Raw genomic sequence first — 14903 nt, forward strand, 5'->3', positions numbered from 1 at the left:
AATGTTCGACTTTATATTTTAAATTGTGTGGCATGTTAGCTTTTGAATTAAAGGCAATGTTAAAAATTATTGGTATTTCTTTGTAAGTTTATGTAAATCATTATTGGAGGTGGGTGATGTTAAAATCTCGTCTTGGGCGCCCATTTGGTAGGGGGTGCCAATATTTTTGGCCATGACTGTACCTAATTTTACTTTTAGTTATTTAGTTACGGTTACTTAAATTCATTCACTAACTTTGATGGTTTTAGAAGTGAAATATCCATGTTAACTGGAAGGGCTGGTAGTGAATGAGTACTCACTTAGGTTACATACTGGGGTTGTGGCTGTGTTCAGAATTAACCAACCATATAAAGTTCAGATGTGTCTAGTAAGCTTTTGCTGACTTTTTTTTTTTTTTTTTTTTGCTTTCTAGAAAATACCTTAAGGTGTTGTGCTAACACTGACCGCTATTTAGACCTGTTCATAATTCCCTTGGCAAACATACCTTTTTTCCTTTTCAAACTGCTGTGGCCCAATAAACATAACTATAGAGTATGTATACCAAAAAAAGACAAAAACATAAAAAAACAATTTCTTTACAGATTTAATAGTGCATTTGAGAACAGTGTATGACTTCTTGTATTTGCAAACCCACGCACAGGTCCATAGAATAAGTTAATCCTGTGAAAATGTCCTGTACACACACAGTATAATATGAACATTAATCAATCAAATTTTGATTGGCTATGTCATGCATTACTGGTCCCTTAGTGTCTCAGAGCTGTAATGCCCGACGGTGGCTCAACAGAGGAGGCAAAGCACCCAGAAACAGACTGATAAAACTCCTCCTGCTTTAAAAAGTAATAGCTGCGTCTTCCTCTTCAGCAAGCGCTCACCTGTTGAGGTCAATAGCGGCTGTGCTCGTCGGTTGCCGTAACGATGACGTCCATCCAGATCCTCATGGCCACTGGATTTGACGCCACCAGGAAGAAGAGGCGGTCATACGTCTTGACGCAGAACGTCAGGCTGGGCCGAGGCGACTGGACAAGAGATTTAATGGACAAATGTTATTTTAAAAGTCAGTGGGACACATGATAAAAGGCATTACACTGTTTGACTGTTTGACCCTAGAATGGATTCTTGCCATTTGTGTTATGTTCAACTGGATCATAAAATCCCATCGTTATATCAATAATATAGCATACAAACAGGTTTGTGTGTGCTGAAATGAAATCAATATAAAGTAGTATCAAAACAATTTATTAATAATTCAAAATTCCAGTAAATACACGAAGTCCATTAAATGTATCAATAGGTAAAAATGACAAAATAATGAAGTCATAAAATAAAAAAAACTAATACAAATTATATAATGAAATAAAAATGACAAATCACTACAAATGTCCTTAAATAAGAATGCCATTAAAAAGTCAAATAAAAATGAAATACAATAAAATAAATTACGTTGGTCGCCAGCCTATTGCCGGGCATATATAAACAACAACCATTCACACCTACGGGAAATTTAGAGTCTTCAATCAAACTACCATGCATGTTTTTAGGATGTGGGACGAAACCGGAGTGCCTGGAGAAAACCCACGCAAGTACGGGGAGAACATGCAAACTCCACACAGGTGGGGCCGGGATTTGGTCATCAGAACTGTGAGGCAGATGTGCTAACCAGTCATCCACCGTGCGGTGCCGCCACTAGAGGTCATTAAATCAAAATGCCTTTTAAAAAATGAGATCAAATCAAAATATATAAAAAATACTTTAAATAAATAATCTTTAACTAGCTAAAACTATTTCACATTTTAAAAAAATTAAACATATTTCTTCTGTTATATCTGTTAAATCATTTCAATGTAGAAATTCAATACATTTTAACGAACAAATACATATTTCAAATCTGTTAAATCATTTAAATTTAAAAATTCTATCAAAAACATATATACGATTAAATTAAATGGCATTAAAAAAGTAATTAAATAAGAATATAATTACATAAAACTAATAATAATTAATAGTTAAAAGATTTAATTATTTCACATTTAAATGAATGAATACATACTTTTATATGCATTTAATTTTGGCACAAAATAAGTTGTTATTAAGTATATATGTAATAGTCTTTTAAATAAATTAATGAAAGTTTTAATGACTTATTTCAATATATTCATTAAAAACAAAATTGTCAGAACCGCTTCCTCATGTACTTTTGCAGTTTGTCGAAAGCGCCGCCTAGTGGCTTAGTTAGCCTACTAGTACAGTTTCTCAAATGTGCCTGTTTTTTATGTACCATACGAACAACTTACAGAGGCGGCCGTGCGCAGGTGGTCATAGTAAACCTCTTCTATAGCCTGGAAGTAGATTACTCCCTTCAGCTTCCTCTCGTCACAATCTGAACAAAATGAGAATAAAACACATTTGAGACGATTATATTGAAATAAAATAGCCATCCTTGCAAGTTTACACACACACATGCATTCACATCTATGGGCAATTTAGTCTTCAATTAATCTATCATGCATGTTTTTGGAATGTGGGAGGAAACTGGAGTACCCATGGAAAGCCCACAAAGGCACAGGAAGATTGGATTTCAACTCCACCGTGCTGCACTGTGTGTGTGTGTGTTTAGGTATTCTGGGATCTCAGAAAGTGTGCAGAATGAATATAAATGAGGAAAACATTCTGTTTGTTTGAATTCATCCATCCATTATCTGAGCTGCTTCTCCTCACTAGGGTCGGGGCATCGCGGGCATGCTGGAGCCTATCCCAGCTGTCATCGGGCAGGAGGCGGGGTACACCCTGAACTGGTTGCCAGCCAATCGCAGGGCACATAGAAACAAACAACCATTCGCACTCACAGTCATGCCTACGGGCAATTTAGAGTCTCCAATTAATGCATGTTTTTGGGTTGTGGGAGGAAACCGGAGTGCCCGGAGAAAACCCACACAGGCACGAGGAGAACATGCAAACTCCACACAGGCGGGGACGGGGATTGAACCCCGCACCTCAGAACTGTGAGGCTGACGCTCTAACCAGTCGTCCACCGTGCCGCTTGTTATACTGTTTTTATGCAGTATTTAATAAAATCTGAATTATTTATATTTTGTCTTATTCTGATGTAGTATATACTATTTTGTTTTTAAAATTAGTTTTTTTATTACATTCAACTGATTTTTTGTTTTTGTTTTTATAATGTACTATTTTTCTGCTGTTTCATAACATTTTAAAACATTGTATTAAATTCATGCTTTTTATTATTTTATTTTTAAGATTGAATTATCTTAATGTTTTAAAATATATAATCATTATATATTAAATTGTAAGGATTTTTTTAAATGCATACTATTTTTAAGCTATTTCTCATAGACTTTTTTTTATTCAATTGTACTTTTTTATACTTCAATTTAAAAAATTATATACTATTTTCATGTATAAAATACATTTTATTACATTCAACTGATTTAAAACGTTTTTTTAATGGTATTTTAGTTTTATGCCTTTTTTTAATCATATATATATATATTTTTTATTGTTACACTATTCTTACACTGCTTTAATGTTTTTGAAAAATGTAGGTAATTTATTCATTCAAAACATTATTTCTTCTCAAAACAAATAAATCCTGCTCCCCAGACCCATGCAACCTGTGTAGTAGGCCAGCCGTCGGTGGTCCACGTCGAAGAGGAACCACCTCTTCTTCCATGTCTTGACCCGGCCCCCTCGCTTAGTCAGGAAGCCCGCACAGCGGCGAGATGTCAGGCGCAGGTCATTGCAGCCCGACACGCTGTGACCCAGAGACTCCACATGGGCATGCAGGTCGAAGTCCGGAGACAAGGATAGAGGCAGTTGCTGCGACAGACAGACATTGAATTTACAGTAAATTTACCAACAACATAAGCAAATACAGTATTTTAAGGATAGTATTTACTAGTCAGTTAAAATTTATATAGTATAATACTAATACATACACAAATCAACCAGATTGTGTCTATTGTCAATTTTATTAACGATGTATATAACGATGTCAATATATCAAAGTATGTATCTCCAAATTTTCTATTCCCTTTAACTGGTATTTTTTGTTTGTTTAAATTGTCTGTTTTTGTCATACACACAGGAAAAAAAACAGAATATGAAAATACTGTACATGCTTTTCACTGGATAGCAAAGTATAATTCATTGTAATTTTTTAATAAGTATGAATCTGTTTATGTAATACTAAAAAAACCCACCAAAAAATACATTTAGATTCTGAATATAAAAATAAAAGGATAAAAAGATTTTCTGACATTTAAAAAAAAACAAAGCCTTTTTTTGTAAAAGAGTTACCTGGGTTTTTCATTGTCCAGCAAAGCTTTATTGTTAATTACCAATGAAATTTATTTACTGTATCTCCAACCTTTTTCATAATATCCAACTTAAGTGGCCCCAACAACAGTGAGCCATGGAAGGAAGGCAGGAAGGAAGTTGAGAGGCTTACACTTTTTCTTGTTTTCTTTTGTAATATTTAAACACCCATAATTTCAAAGGTTTTTGCGTTTGCGACCAATTGAAAAGATATCATGGACATACCGTAATTTCTCCTGTATAATGCGCATCCCCAAAGTTGACCTCAAAATTCTGGAAAACCCTTCTACCTATGTATAATGCATTTTTACAATGCATGAGTTTGCTTCTACTCATATGATCAAAACGAAGTATTTTTTGAAAATAATTATTCTCAAATTAAGCTTTTTCATAACCTCTAGATGACGGCATACATTTGTAAAATGGGAACCCTTTTTCATTTTCCCCCTATACCTATACCTTTTAATTGGAAAATGACAGTGTGAATAAAGCTTTTATTTTCAATTAAAAGCATGTACAGTGCAACTGAGTTACTTTTCACTGACCACAGCCAAACCTGATTACCTCTAAACCTGTTCAATCAAGAAATTACTCAAAACAGAACAATTAATAGTTTGAGATAAAAGTTGAAGCATTTATCCCATACTGTTGTAGTCACGTAGTCAAGTAAATTTTACTAACAAACAATTCTTAAAAAGATAAAAACTCACAAAATGTGGAGATACTTGCTCTTCATTGTATAGCTTAGCTAATAATGTTTATTGAGCGAGTCCAAGACCATCAAAGAGCTACTACCAAGTCTTGCAGGACTCATGGATTACCTCAGGAGAGTTTAGCGGTGGTCTGATCTGGTTCTCCAGTGGTTCTGGCCTGTGCAGATTGCCTGCCTCTGCTGGTTCTAGCCTGGGCGTGTTGAGCTCATGCTGTCTTCTCTCCTCCAACAACTCTCGCTGTCGCTCTTCCTGCGTCCAAAAAAACATTATCTTCCAAAATAACGTCATGTGCCTAATCTGATGCTGGCAAAAAGTCTGAAGTTTTCTGCACCACTCACCCTTTCTCTGAGCAGCCTCTCCCGTTCCGCTTTGGCTTCCCGCAACTTCCGCTCAATCTCCACCAAATCCATCAGACACGGACTACAAGTCAACACACAGAAAAACAAGTTTAAATGGATTGTCGTTCAACTGTGGATCTTCAAATTGATTATAGACAGGTTTTTTAAAACACCTTATCAACATAAACTTTGGTCGGCATGTAACACCCTTTTGAATTGTTTTTATCAAATTCAGCCCCCAAAGCAACTTTTACACGTGAAGTCTTCCATTTTGGTTTGAAGCAGATATTTTGGCGAGGTAGCACCATCATTTTTTATTTATTTATTTTAAATCAGCAAGCAAAGCCAGTTTCGCTTGGAAACATGAAATTTGAAAGTTATGTCTATAATGAGTAGACCATGCCTAAAAAACACAGCCAGTCTTCCATTTTGTTTTGAAGCAGATATTTTGGTTCAGTCGCACCGTTAAAATTGTTTTTTTAAATTCAGCCCAAAAAACTGTTTTACGGTAGGTTGATCGAGGACTCAAAATTGCACTTAGATGTGAATGTGTGCGCGAATGGTTGTTTATATGTGCCCTGCGATTGGCTGGCGACATGTTCAGGGTGTACCCCGCCTCTCACCCGAAGATAGCTGGGATAGGCTCCAGCACGCCTGCGACCCTTGTGAGGATAAAGTGGTACAGAAAATTGATGGATGGAAACAGTTTTACTGAGCAACATGAAATTTGGTAGTAACGTCCATCATGAGCAAACCCACAAAAAGTCTCAAGATGCCAGAGACAAAAATAATTATACTATTTTGTCGAAGCAGCAAATTTGGCTTGGTACCACACCCTCGACAATTTTGGGAAAATTCAGCCTAGCCCCTGAAGTTTGTTTCACTTAGTAACATGAAATTTGGTAGGCAAGTTGTACATATGTTGACCCAAAATATTTTCAAGAGCCCCTGCCCGAAACAACACAGAAAGTCTGCCATTTTGGTTTAAAGCAGCCTTTTCAGGCTTATTTTGAGCATTTCCAGGGTTTCTTCAAAGAAAAACTTGTCCTAGAGATTTTGTCCGATTGCTACCAGTTTGGAACTAATTACACTAGATGGGCGACGCTAAATTGCGAAACTTCAAAGGATCGCAACAAAGTTGGACCCTTTCCTGAAAACAAAACTGTTTTTTTTTTTTTATTTAACCCTGAAAGCTAGTTTCCCTCGACACCATGAAATTTGGTAGACGTCTATAATGAGTAGACCCACAAAAGAGTCTCAAGAACACAAGCCTCTAAAAACACAGAAGCCTTCTATCTTGGTTGTAGCTGGCCATTTTCAGGGTCCTTTTAAAGAGAACTTGTTCTCGAGATTTTGTCAAATTGGAGATAATTATACTAGACAGATGGGCGACGGTAAATTCCGAAACATTTTGAGTTTTTCTTATTGTGTGTGGATGGCAACAAAGTTTGATGACTCACCGCTGAACATGAAACTGATTTTGTTTTTTTATGGAGTACCCAAAGAAATTTTCACTTAGTAACATCAAATTTGGTCTGTCATGAGCACACCCACCAAAAAGTCTTCCAAACCCATGCCACAAAAGACACAAGAAGTCTGCCATTTTGATTAGAAGTGGCCATTATGGGCTTATTTTGGCCATTTTCAGGGGATGAACTTGTCCTAGAGATTGTGTCTGATTGTTACCAAATTTGAACTACATAACTAGACACTCAACTGCAAAACATTTAAGCTTTGGTCATTGCGTGTGGTCGCATCTTTGTCACCAAGTTTGATTAGGGGGGTCATAAGATATGAAAACTGAACAACATTCTGTAGCACGATTCTTTAGAAAATTCAGCACCCGAAGCCAGTATCACTTAGCAACGTGAAATTTGGTAGGGATGTCTGTAATGAATACACCCACAATAAAAGTCATAAGAAGACGTAAAGACAGAGGAAGTCTGTCATTTTGATCTGAAGCAGCCATGTTAGAGTCATTTTGGCCATTTTTAGGGGTCCATGAAAAGTCAAACTCATCCTGGAGTTTGTTTTAATGTTCCTAAAAGTTTCCATGGCATCAAGCGCAGCACAAAGCTGACCTGGCAGCGCGAGAGCTCTGTGTGCTATCGCAGGGCATGAGGCGTTCACAGCCGTTGGCGCTGTCGCCTCGGTGTCCCTCGGCATGCCCGTTGTGGAGTCGCTGGCGCGGAGAGGAGAGGGGGGAGGTGTATGCCTCCTGGGGATGGCTGCTACCCAGGGTTGCACTCACCAGGCCTGAGAGAGAAGGAAGAGGAAGACATGAGGAGCTTCACAGGATATGTAGCGTGGGAGGACATCAAGGATTTTAGTAAGGTACTGTGAGGTACTTTTTGCGATAAACAGTAAAAAGTAACACCATTTGGAGATACATGGTTTTCATTTGATGGTAAGGCATAATTCATCAATTGGAAAGCATGTTTTTGTCCTAAAATCTTGAAAACAACTTATTTTGTTTTGACAGAAAACATGTAAAAAGATAAATATGGACATACATGGTTTTCATTGTATAGTCAAGGTAAATTTGTTGTTTTCAGGTGAAAAGCATTTGCAGTACATCATCATTTTTATCCCCACCCCAAAAAAAAATACGAGATCGAAAGCATTCATTTACAGAATACAAAAACAACTACTCAGTTATTTTTCTATAACTATTCAAAGTTGTTTTTCCAAATAAAAGCATGTATGTGCACATTTAAATTTTTTCTAATATTGTCAGAAAAAAAAAACAGACTTACTTGTTTTTGCCATCAACCACTCACAAAATTTGGAGAGACATGCTTTTCAATGGAAAAACAACCGTTAGAAGCACACCAATTTCCAAAATGTAAGGTGAATAATTCAGATTCAGGGGCATTTGTTCAACACCTGCTTGAGTAACTGACTGTTTTAAGAGGTGCGTTCCAATACTTTTGTCCACGTAATACACAAAAGAAGAACGTGCAGACCCCAGACTGGATCACCTGGTCTGTGCAAGTCAATCTGGCTTTTCACCATCGATCGGCGGTCTTTCTTTCCCAACAGACACGTCTTCCATTTGATTGGACAAATGTGAACAAACAGTCAAGACAAAGGAGGGCTCGGATGAGGCGACCGCTCACCCTGAGTTGAGAGTGGCCTATCCTTCAGTCTGCCGCTGCGGTGCAAGCTCCGTCTCCGGGGAAGAGTGCCAGCATCCTTGTGCGGCGCCTAAAAACAAAACAAAAACACCAGTGAATTTAGAAATAATCCTATCAAAGTGACTTTTACTTATTTATTATTATTTTTTATTTATTTTTTCACTGTATACCTGAGAAGGCTTATGAACGCTAAAAGGTGACAGTGACATCATGTATGGGGCGGAGCCGGTGACATCTGACCAATCGGTGAGTGGCTTCTTCTCTTGGACAATCTTAGGGGACATGAAGTTTTTTGTTTTTGTTGACAATATGACAAGTAGCTAGGCATGGCATACTTTTATATTTATGACACCAGTAAAGCTTCATTTAAACCAATTACCCCAACAAACAAACAAAACCAAATATTACATACATTTTGGGATTTTGCATTAGGATTCACACAATGTCACAAAACACTGTCAGAGATGAGAAGCAAGTAAAACCCAAACTATTCACAAAAAGTTATGGATATTGGGCTCTGGGGTGAAATTTCAGGATGAACCTAAAATGGAGCTACTATAACCTTTAAAGGTCAACTTGATTTGACCTTCTTTAAGTGAGTGTTATAATAAGGTTGCAACAGAGATACACAGACTGGAAAGATAGATAGATAGATAGCCAAAGAAAGGTATAGAAGTGTTGTGAACTTTGCCGTTTTGCTTCTTGTGAGAGAATAGCAAGTTTGGGAAAAAGTACTGAATCATTCAATAGTTGGACATCTGCACTCATAAGTTTAGAGTATTAGTCGGTACTACAGTTCAAAATGCCACTTCAAGCATTTACAGCTCTAACAGTTCATGACGTCCACAGTTCGGCTACGGAAAAGATTAATTACCTTTATATTAATTCCTACTGTAAAATAATTGCTTTGAAATCTGAACAACTTCGATTATTGTGACATGTTGAACTGTACACACAGTATGAACATATTGCTGGCATCAGGCCGAAACCTCATTGTCCAAATTTTGTAAAATTTGTCACCAATCGATACTATTGGTCAGTCCCCACAAGTTTTTATTTTTTAATAAAATAATTTAAAAAAATAATAATAATGATTGATCAATATCAAGTGTTACTAATGCCTTGCTCTCTTTGACAATGCAATGGTAATGGGTAACCAACCATGCCAAGCAATGTTTTGAAGATGCGAGGTTTCCGCTCGACGCCAGCGTAATGTGAATTTGGTCATTAAATTCTAAATTTCTCACAAAAAGGTCCTGTTATCGAGACCTCACGAGAGCATCAAACCATGTGTTTAGCTTGTTTTTTCTTTTTTACCTCATGACATTTATTCCACAAGAAAGAGCCCCAAGAATAGGTATGAAGCAAAGACGACAGTAAACTCCGACATATTCAAAGTCTCCTCTATTGCTTGTTTTTGTGCTTTGGCCAAAACAATAAATGTATTACTTTGGCGCCATCTTGTGGAATCCAGGTCCTTGAATGCAACTCATGCACTGTTAAAAGTGAAACTGAAAATATCTCTCCCCATGCACCTAAAAGCCCATGTACTCTTCTTTGTTGGTAAAATTTGCCTGTGTTCCACAACATTTATTGTGTGTAAATGGTAAAAAGTGAGTTTAATAACTTACTAACGTGTGTAAAGTGCTAGTTAGTGTGCATATTCTGTGTGTGATGTCACTTTAGTTTGTGCTAGCGTGTTATTTAGGCTAGTATGCTAGCTAATACTATTGATAAGGCTCATGTGAAGGTGGTTTGTGTTGAATAAGTTAACCTTTTAATACGATCATTTATGTAACATTGATTCCTGTTCGTGTACATTCTACATGCATGGTGTTGCTGCTTGATGGTCCTCGCCATTTTAAATACTTTTTCGCCAACTTGTGGCAACTATAAGCAATTACAAACTTCCCTTTTAGGATGGCGTCAACTATTTGCGGATTTCCACCGTTTGCGCCAGTGCTGAGTTCCTATTGCACCCAAATAGCAGGGGCTCCCAGTAGTTAGATTTCCATTATTCCTATTGTAAAAATCATTTGTGAAATCCCAACAAATTTAATGTGGATCATCCTGGAAGCCTACCTGTCTTCCTTTATTGTTCCTACTTGATGCGCGCATGATTTCAGCATGATTGTTGACAGTTCCCTTGCCCAATATTCCAGCCCGGATATCAACGGGAAAAAAAATGCAAACTCATTCCATGTACAAATAGTAATTAAGGCTTGATTACAAACACACTAAAGTATCCTCTTACCACGTCTGGCTCATGTTTGGAATTTGTTTCAAACGACACAATGTGAGTTTCGCTTCGTGTTTCCCGGATTGCCTGCTACTTGACTCACAAACACATGATCGACTCCTCACACTTAACAAGTTGTCACCAGCGCGCCTGCAGGGAATGGCAAGCGAAAAGCTGATTTAACACCATGTCGCTTTAGGATGGCTATCTGCAAACATCTGCTCCCCAGCTGTCCGGTCTCTCATCAAGCGACTCATTTAGTGACTCAAGGCCAGCTCATTTCTGCGCTTACCTCTTTATGTCCCGCCGTCGCTGCCTCTTCGCTGCACATCCCCGTACGCTTGCAGGCGCGTTACTCCCTCCTCCTCATTCCCGTCCCTCCCTCTCTCTCTCACTGTTCCTCTCTCTCTACTGAAAGGTCGCTTCCGGAATATTAGCAGTAGGAGTTGTGAAAGTGCGCATTAGAGACTGTAAAGATGTCGGTGTTGGGCAAGTTACTTGCAAAAAGTAATTTAATATTACTAGTTACAAGTTACTGCCACGAATAGCGAAAAACTGCAAGTAACTGATACCCTCCTATAAATGTTTATACAGTGGTACCTGACTTAGGAGTTTTTCCAACATACTAGCCATCATTAATCTTTTTGCTTTGCGAGCAAAAAAAATTAGATATGAGCACTAGATGGTGGCAGCGAACTCGACTCACTTTATAACAAGCAGCAGTTTGGCAGATTGTGAATAGTTCTTCAAAAATGATGCTTCCAGCTGTTTATAGCCACTTTAAAGTTATTGTCAAACTTAAACTTAAAACAAAGACAATGGACCATATGGACGGCAACATTTAAGCATTTCCGGTGGAAAGGTTAGGGCGAGTATGAGTTTCCAGTGTCAAGCACGGAGCTACCGTCACGGGTGTTTGAGAAATTCTCGAGCCGTGAGAAAAATTGCTCCTGCCAATAGTATAGGCTTGTCATTATTATTATTGGTAATGTTTTATGTTTTCATAAACCCAATTTCATTGTATCTGCGCCATACAACAACAATAAAGGCCTCCTATTTGTGTTGCACTTTATTAACTCTGAAGTTGTTGTTTTTTAAAGCGCTTTTGAAACAAAGTTGAGGGTTGAGTGTCTAAAAGGTTAAGCCGTGTAACAGTAAGCACACACGAACCTCCGCATATACAGTATATACGACAGGTACTACGAAACTGCGAATGGCTCATCTAATCAGATAAGGATCCTTTGATCATTTCGCTGATACTTGGATAACTGTAGCAATTCTAATAGTAATATCTCACTTACAGTAACTTTACAGATTTCCAGGAGATGGCGAGTATACTTTGAGGAGTTTTATGCTGTCATTGTTATAGCTTTGCGTCTGCCTGGCGACAGGAAGTTAGTAGGCCACCGTACCCCAAACGTGCAAGTGGTGCGTGCAATCATGCATAGAGTCTATTATTACATACTATTATTAGTATGTAAAACAACTCAACTTTGCCGTCCGCAAGCTTGATGCTAACAATCGAAGCAAAACAATAGTCGCTGTGTTATAAGCCTTTAAGCAAATGATTTTTTAATACAAACAGCGCAGCAAATCATCTATCTATCCATCCATCCATCCATTTTCTAAGCCGCTTCTCCTCACTAGGGTCGCGGGTGTGCTGGAGCCTATCCCAGCTATCATCGGGCAGGAGGCGGGGTACACCCTGAACTGGTTGCCAGCCAAACGCAGGGCACATACAAACAAACAACCATTCGCACTCACATTCACACCTACGGGCAATTTAGAGTCTTCAATTAACCTACCATGCTACCATGTTTTTTGGGATGTGGGAGGAAACCGGAGTGCCCGGAGAAAACCCACGCAGGCACGGGGAGAACATGTAAACTCCACACAGGCGGGGCCGGGGATTGAACCCCGGTCCTCAGAACTGTGAGGCAGACGCTCTAACCAGTCGGTCACCGTGCCGCCAAATCATCTATCTAGACATTCTTAATCCTTTGCAAACAACAACCAATATTACTGTAGCTTAGTGAGTCAATTAGTTGTGAGACTTTTTTTTTATGTGTGTCTGTTATGTCTGTGTTGTACTGCTCCGTGGTGACCAAGGCATGCACACTTAAAGGAGCACAATGTGGGGCTGGAACAGATGAATGGTATTTCCATCCATTTTACTGGGGGAAAATGATTTGAGATACAAGTCTTTTGAGTTACGAGCGTGGTCACAGAACAACAAAGGAAACTTATTGTCCATCAGTTGACTCGAGATGTGTCAATTCCACATGGCGCCATTTTGGCATTGCATTGTTGCATTTCAGAGAGCACAAAAACAGTGACTAGTTTATTCACCAAATAAAGGATAAGCTCCAAAAAATTATTGGTGAAAAGTTAAATTCGCGAAAAGCAAATTGCCAATATGCGGGGGAACACTGTACTTGTAAAGATTATTTTCTATTTTCACTGGTGGAGGCAGCACTTCATCACCATGGCACCAAATTAGAAACTTTTATCAGTGAGTGTAGTGGATCTGTGCATGTGGCACATGCAACAGAAACATCACTGGACTCGCCATCGCTTCACAATCAAGCAGCTTCACCCAGCCAAGCTGGCATGGGAGGAGAAGCTCAGTGTGGAGCAGTTATGGTTATTGGTTATATGCAAATTATATTTGATACTGTATGTAAATTAGCCAGAACGGCTCACTCAGAGATGTGATTTCAGGGATAAGCAGATAAAAGACTTACTTGATTGTTTAATTTCATACTTGACAGGTGGCAGGCTCTCCAGAAACCCAACTATTTTGACTATTAGGGTTTATTATTTTTTGCTATTTGTCTATAAGCTATTGAAAATTACATTTTCCATCATATGTCCCCTTTAATACACTGATGGCTTTTAACAAGACAACAAGGCAAAAAAATTTGGTTAGCACTTCTGCCTCACAGTTCTGAGGACCGGGTTTCAAATCCCGGCCCTACATGTGTGGAGTTTGCATGTTCTCTGCGTGGGGTTTCTCCGGGTACTCTGGTTTCCTCCCACAACTCAAAGACATGCATGGTAGGTTGATTGAAGACTCTAAATTGCCCGTAGGTGTGAATGTGAGTGTGAATGGTTGTTGGTTTATATGTGCCCTGCGATTGGCTGGTGACTAGTTCAGGGTGTACCCCACCTCTTGCCCGAAGATAGCTGGGACAGGCTCCAGCATGCCCGCAACCCGAGTGAGGATAAGCGGTACAGAAAATGGATGGATGTCCCCTTTAATACTCTGACAGCTTTTAACAACACAACAAAGCAAAACAAGTATGCTAAAAATCTGAATATGATTACTTTCCTTTTAACTTTTGTACTTTTCCCACTTCATTTGTGGCGTTATAGATTAAAATAAAATGTAATTTCTTCTGTCCATTCAAAATCTGCCCGTTAGGTTAGGGAAAGAAAGAAGAAGGAAAAAAAAGTGCCACAACGTTGACGTTTTGACGTTCATTCCGTCCAATCCACAGTCACCAAAAAGCCAGCCAGCAACAATCAGACTGCGCAGGAAGTCAACAATTCATTAGAAACATTAGTCAGAGGGAGAAGAGTGATTTACACCGACTAAGCAAAACAAACTAAGCAAAACTGCAGATGATTTTAATGACCGATGCCTTAAATGACTGTGACAAGTTATGTAATCTGACCGTGTTGACTGTGTGATTGGACTGCATGAGGTCTTTCTTCTCCTTGGTCAGGGCGTCCAGCTCTCGCTCCTTCTCTCCCTCCATGTCCGTCAGCTGCGTCTCCAGCAGCTGCACTCGCCCCTGAAAAAAAAAAAAAAAAAAAAAAGTCAGTTTGACCCAGAACAGATTACATTTTTCTCATCACAGTGGTTAACGTCTTTTCATAACTGTATGGCCACTGAGGATATTAAAACATGAGATGCGTGCAGCACAGAGTTAAAATGCTGTAATACAGTATTAACAATGGGTAACAACTTTCTTATGACTTGAGTGTCACAGTTTCCAAGTATGATTCCAAGACAGGGTTTAGTTTTTGAGTTACGTTTCATAAAGGGTTTCAAGATAGGGTTAGGGCTCCAAAGTAATGTTTAGGCTTAAAACCCAACTGGGTTAGGGTTTCAAAGTAATGTTTCAAGTCACAGTTA

General features: G+C 38.6%; 1 protein-coding gene across 4 annotated transcripts in view; it reads right to left on the reverse strand.

The window, feature by feature from the left end:
- Window positions 1-567: 567 nt before the first annotated feature.
- The window catches only part of LOC133480186 (pleckstrin homology-like domain family B member 3), a 37700-nt gene continuing 23364 nt past the window's right edge, over window positions 568-14903 (reverse strand). For all 4 annotated transcript variants that reach the window (XM_061777936.1, XM_061777938.1, XM_061777935.1 and 1 more), the window contains 9 exons: window positions 14440-14559; window positions 8694-8795; window positions 8506-8593; window positions 7468-7642; window positions 5387-5468; window positions 5157-5297; window positions 3633-3837; window positions 2295-2380; window positions 568-1019 (listed from right to left, as the gene is read on the reverse strand). In XM_061777936.1, the coding sequence (XP_061633920.1) occupies window positions 885-1019; window positions 2295-2380; window positions 3633-3837; window positions 5157-5297; window positions 5387-5468; window positions 7468-7642; window positions 8506-8593; window positions 8694-8795; window positions 14440-14559 (1134 nt within the window). In that variant the 3' untranslated portion in view covers window positions 568-884. The remainder of the gene's footprint in view (window positions 1020-2294; window positions 2381-3632; window positions 3838-5156; window positions 5298-5386; window positions 5469-7467; window positions 7643-8505; window positions 8594-8693; window positions 8796-14439; window positions 14560-14903) is intronic.

This window comes from Phyllopteryx taeniolatus, chromosome 6 (assembly GCF_024500385.1).
Source record: "Phyllopteryx taeniolatus isolate TA_2022b chromosome 6, UOR_Ptae_1.2, whole genome shotgun sequence".
Taxonomy (NCBI): Eukaryota; Metazoa; Chordata; class Actinopteri; order Syngnathiformes; family Syngnathidae; genus Phyllopteryx; species Phyllopteryx taeniolatus.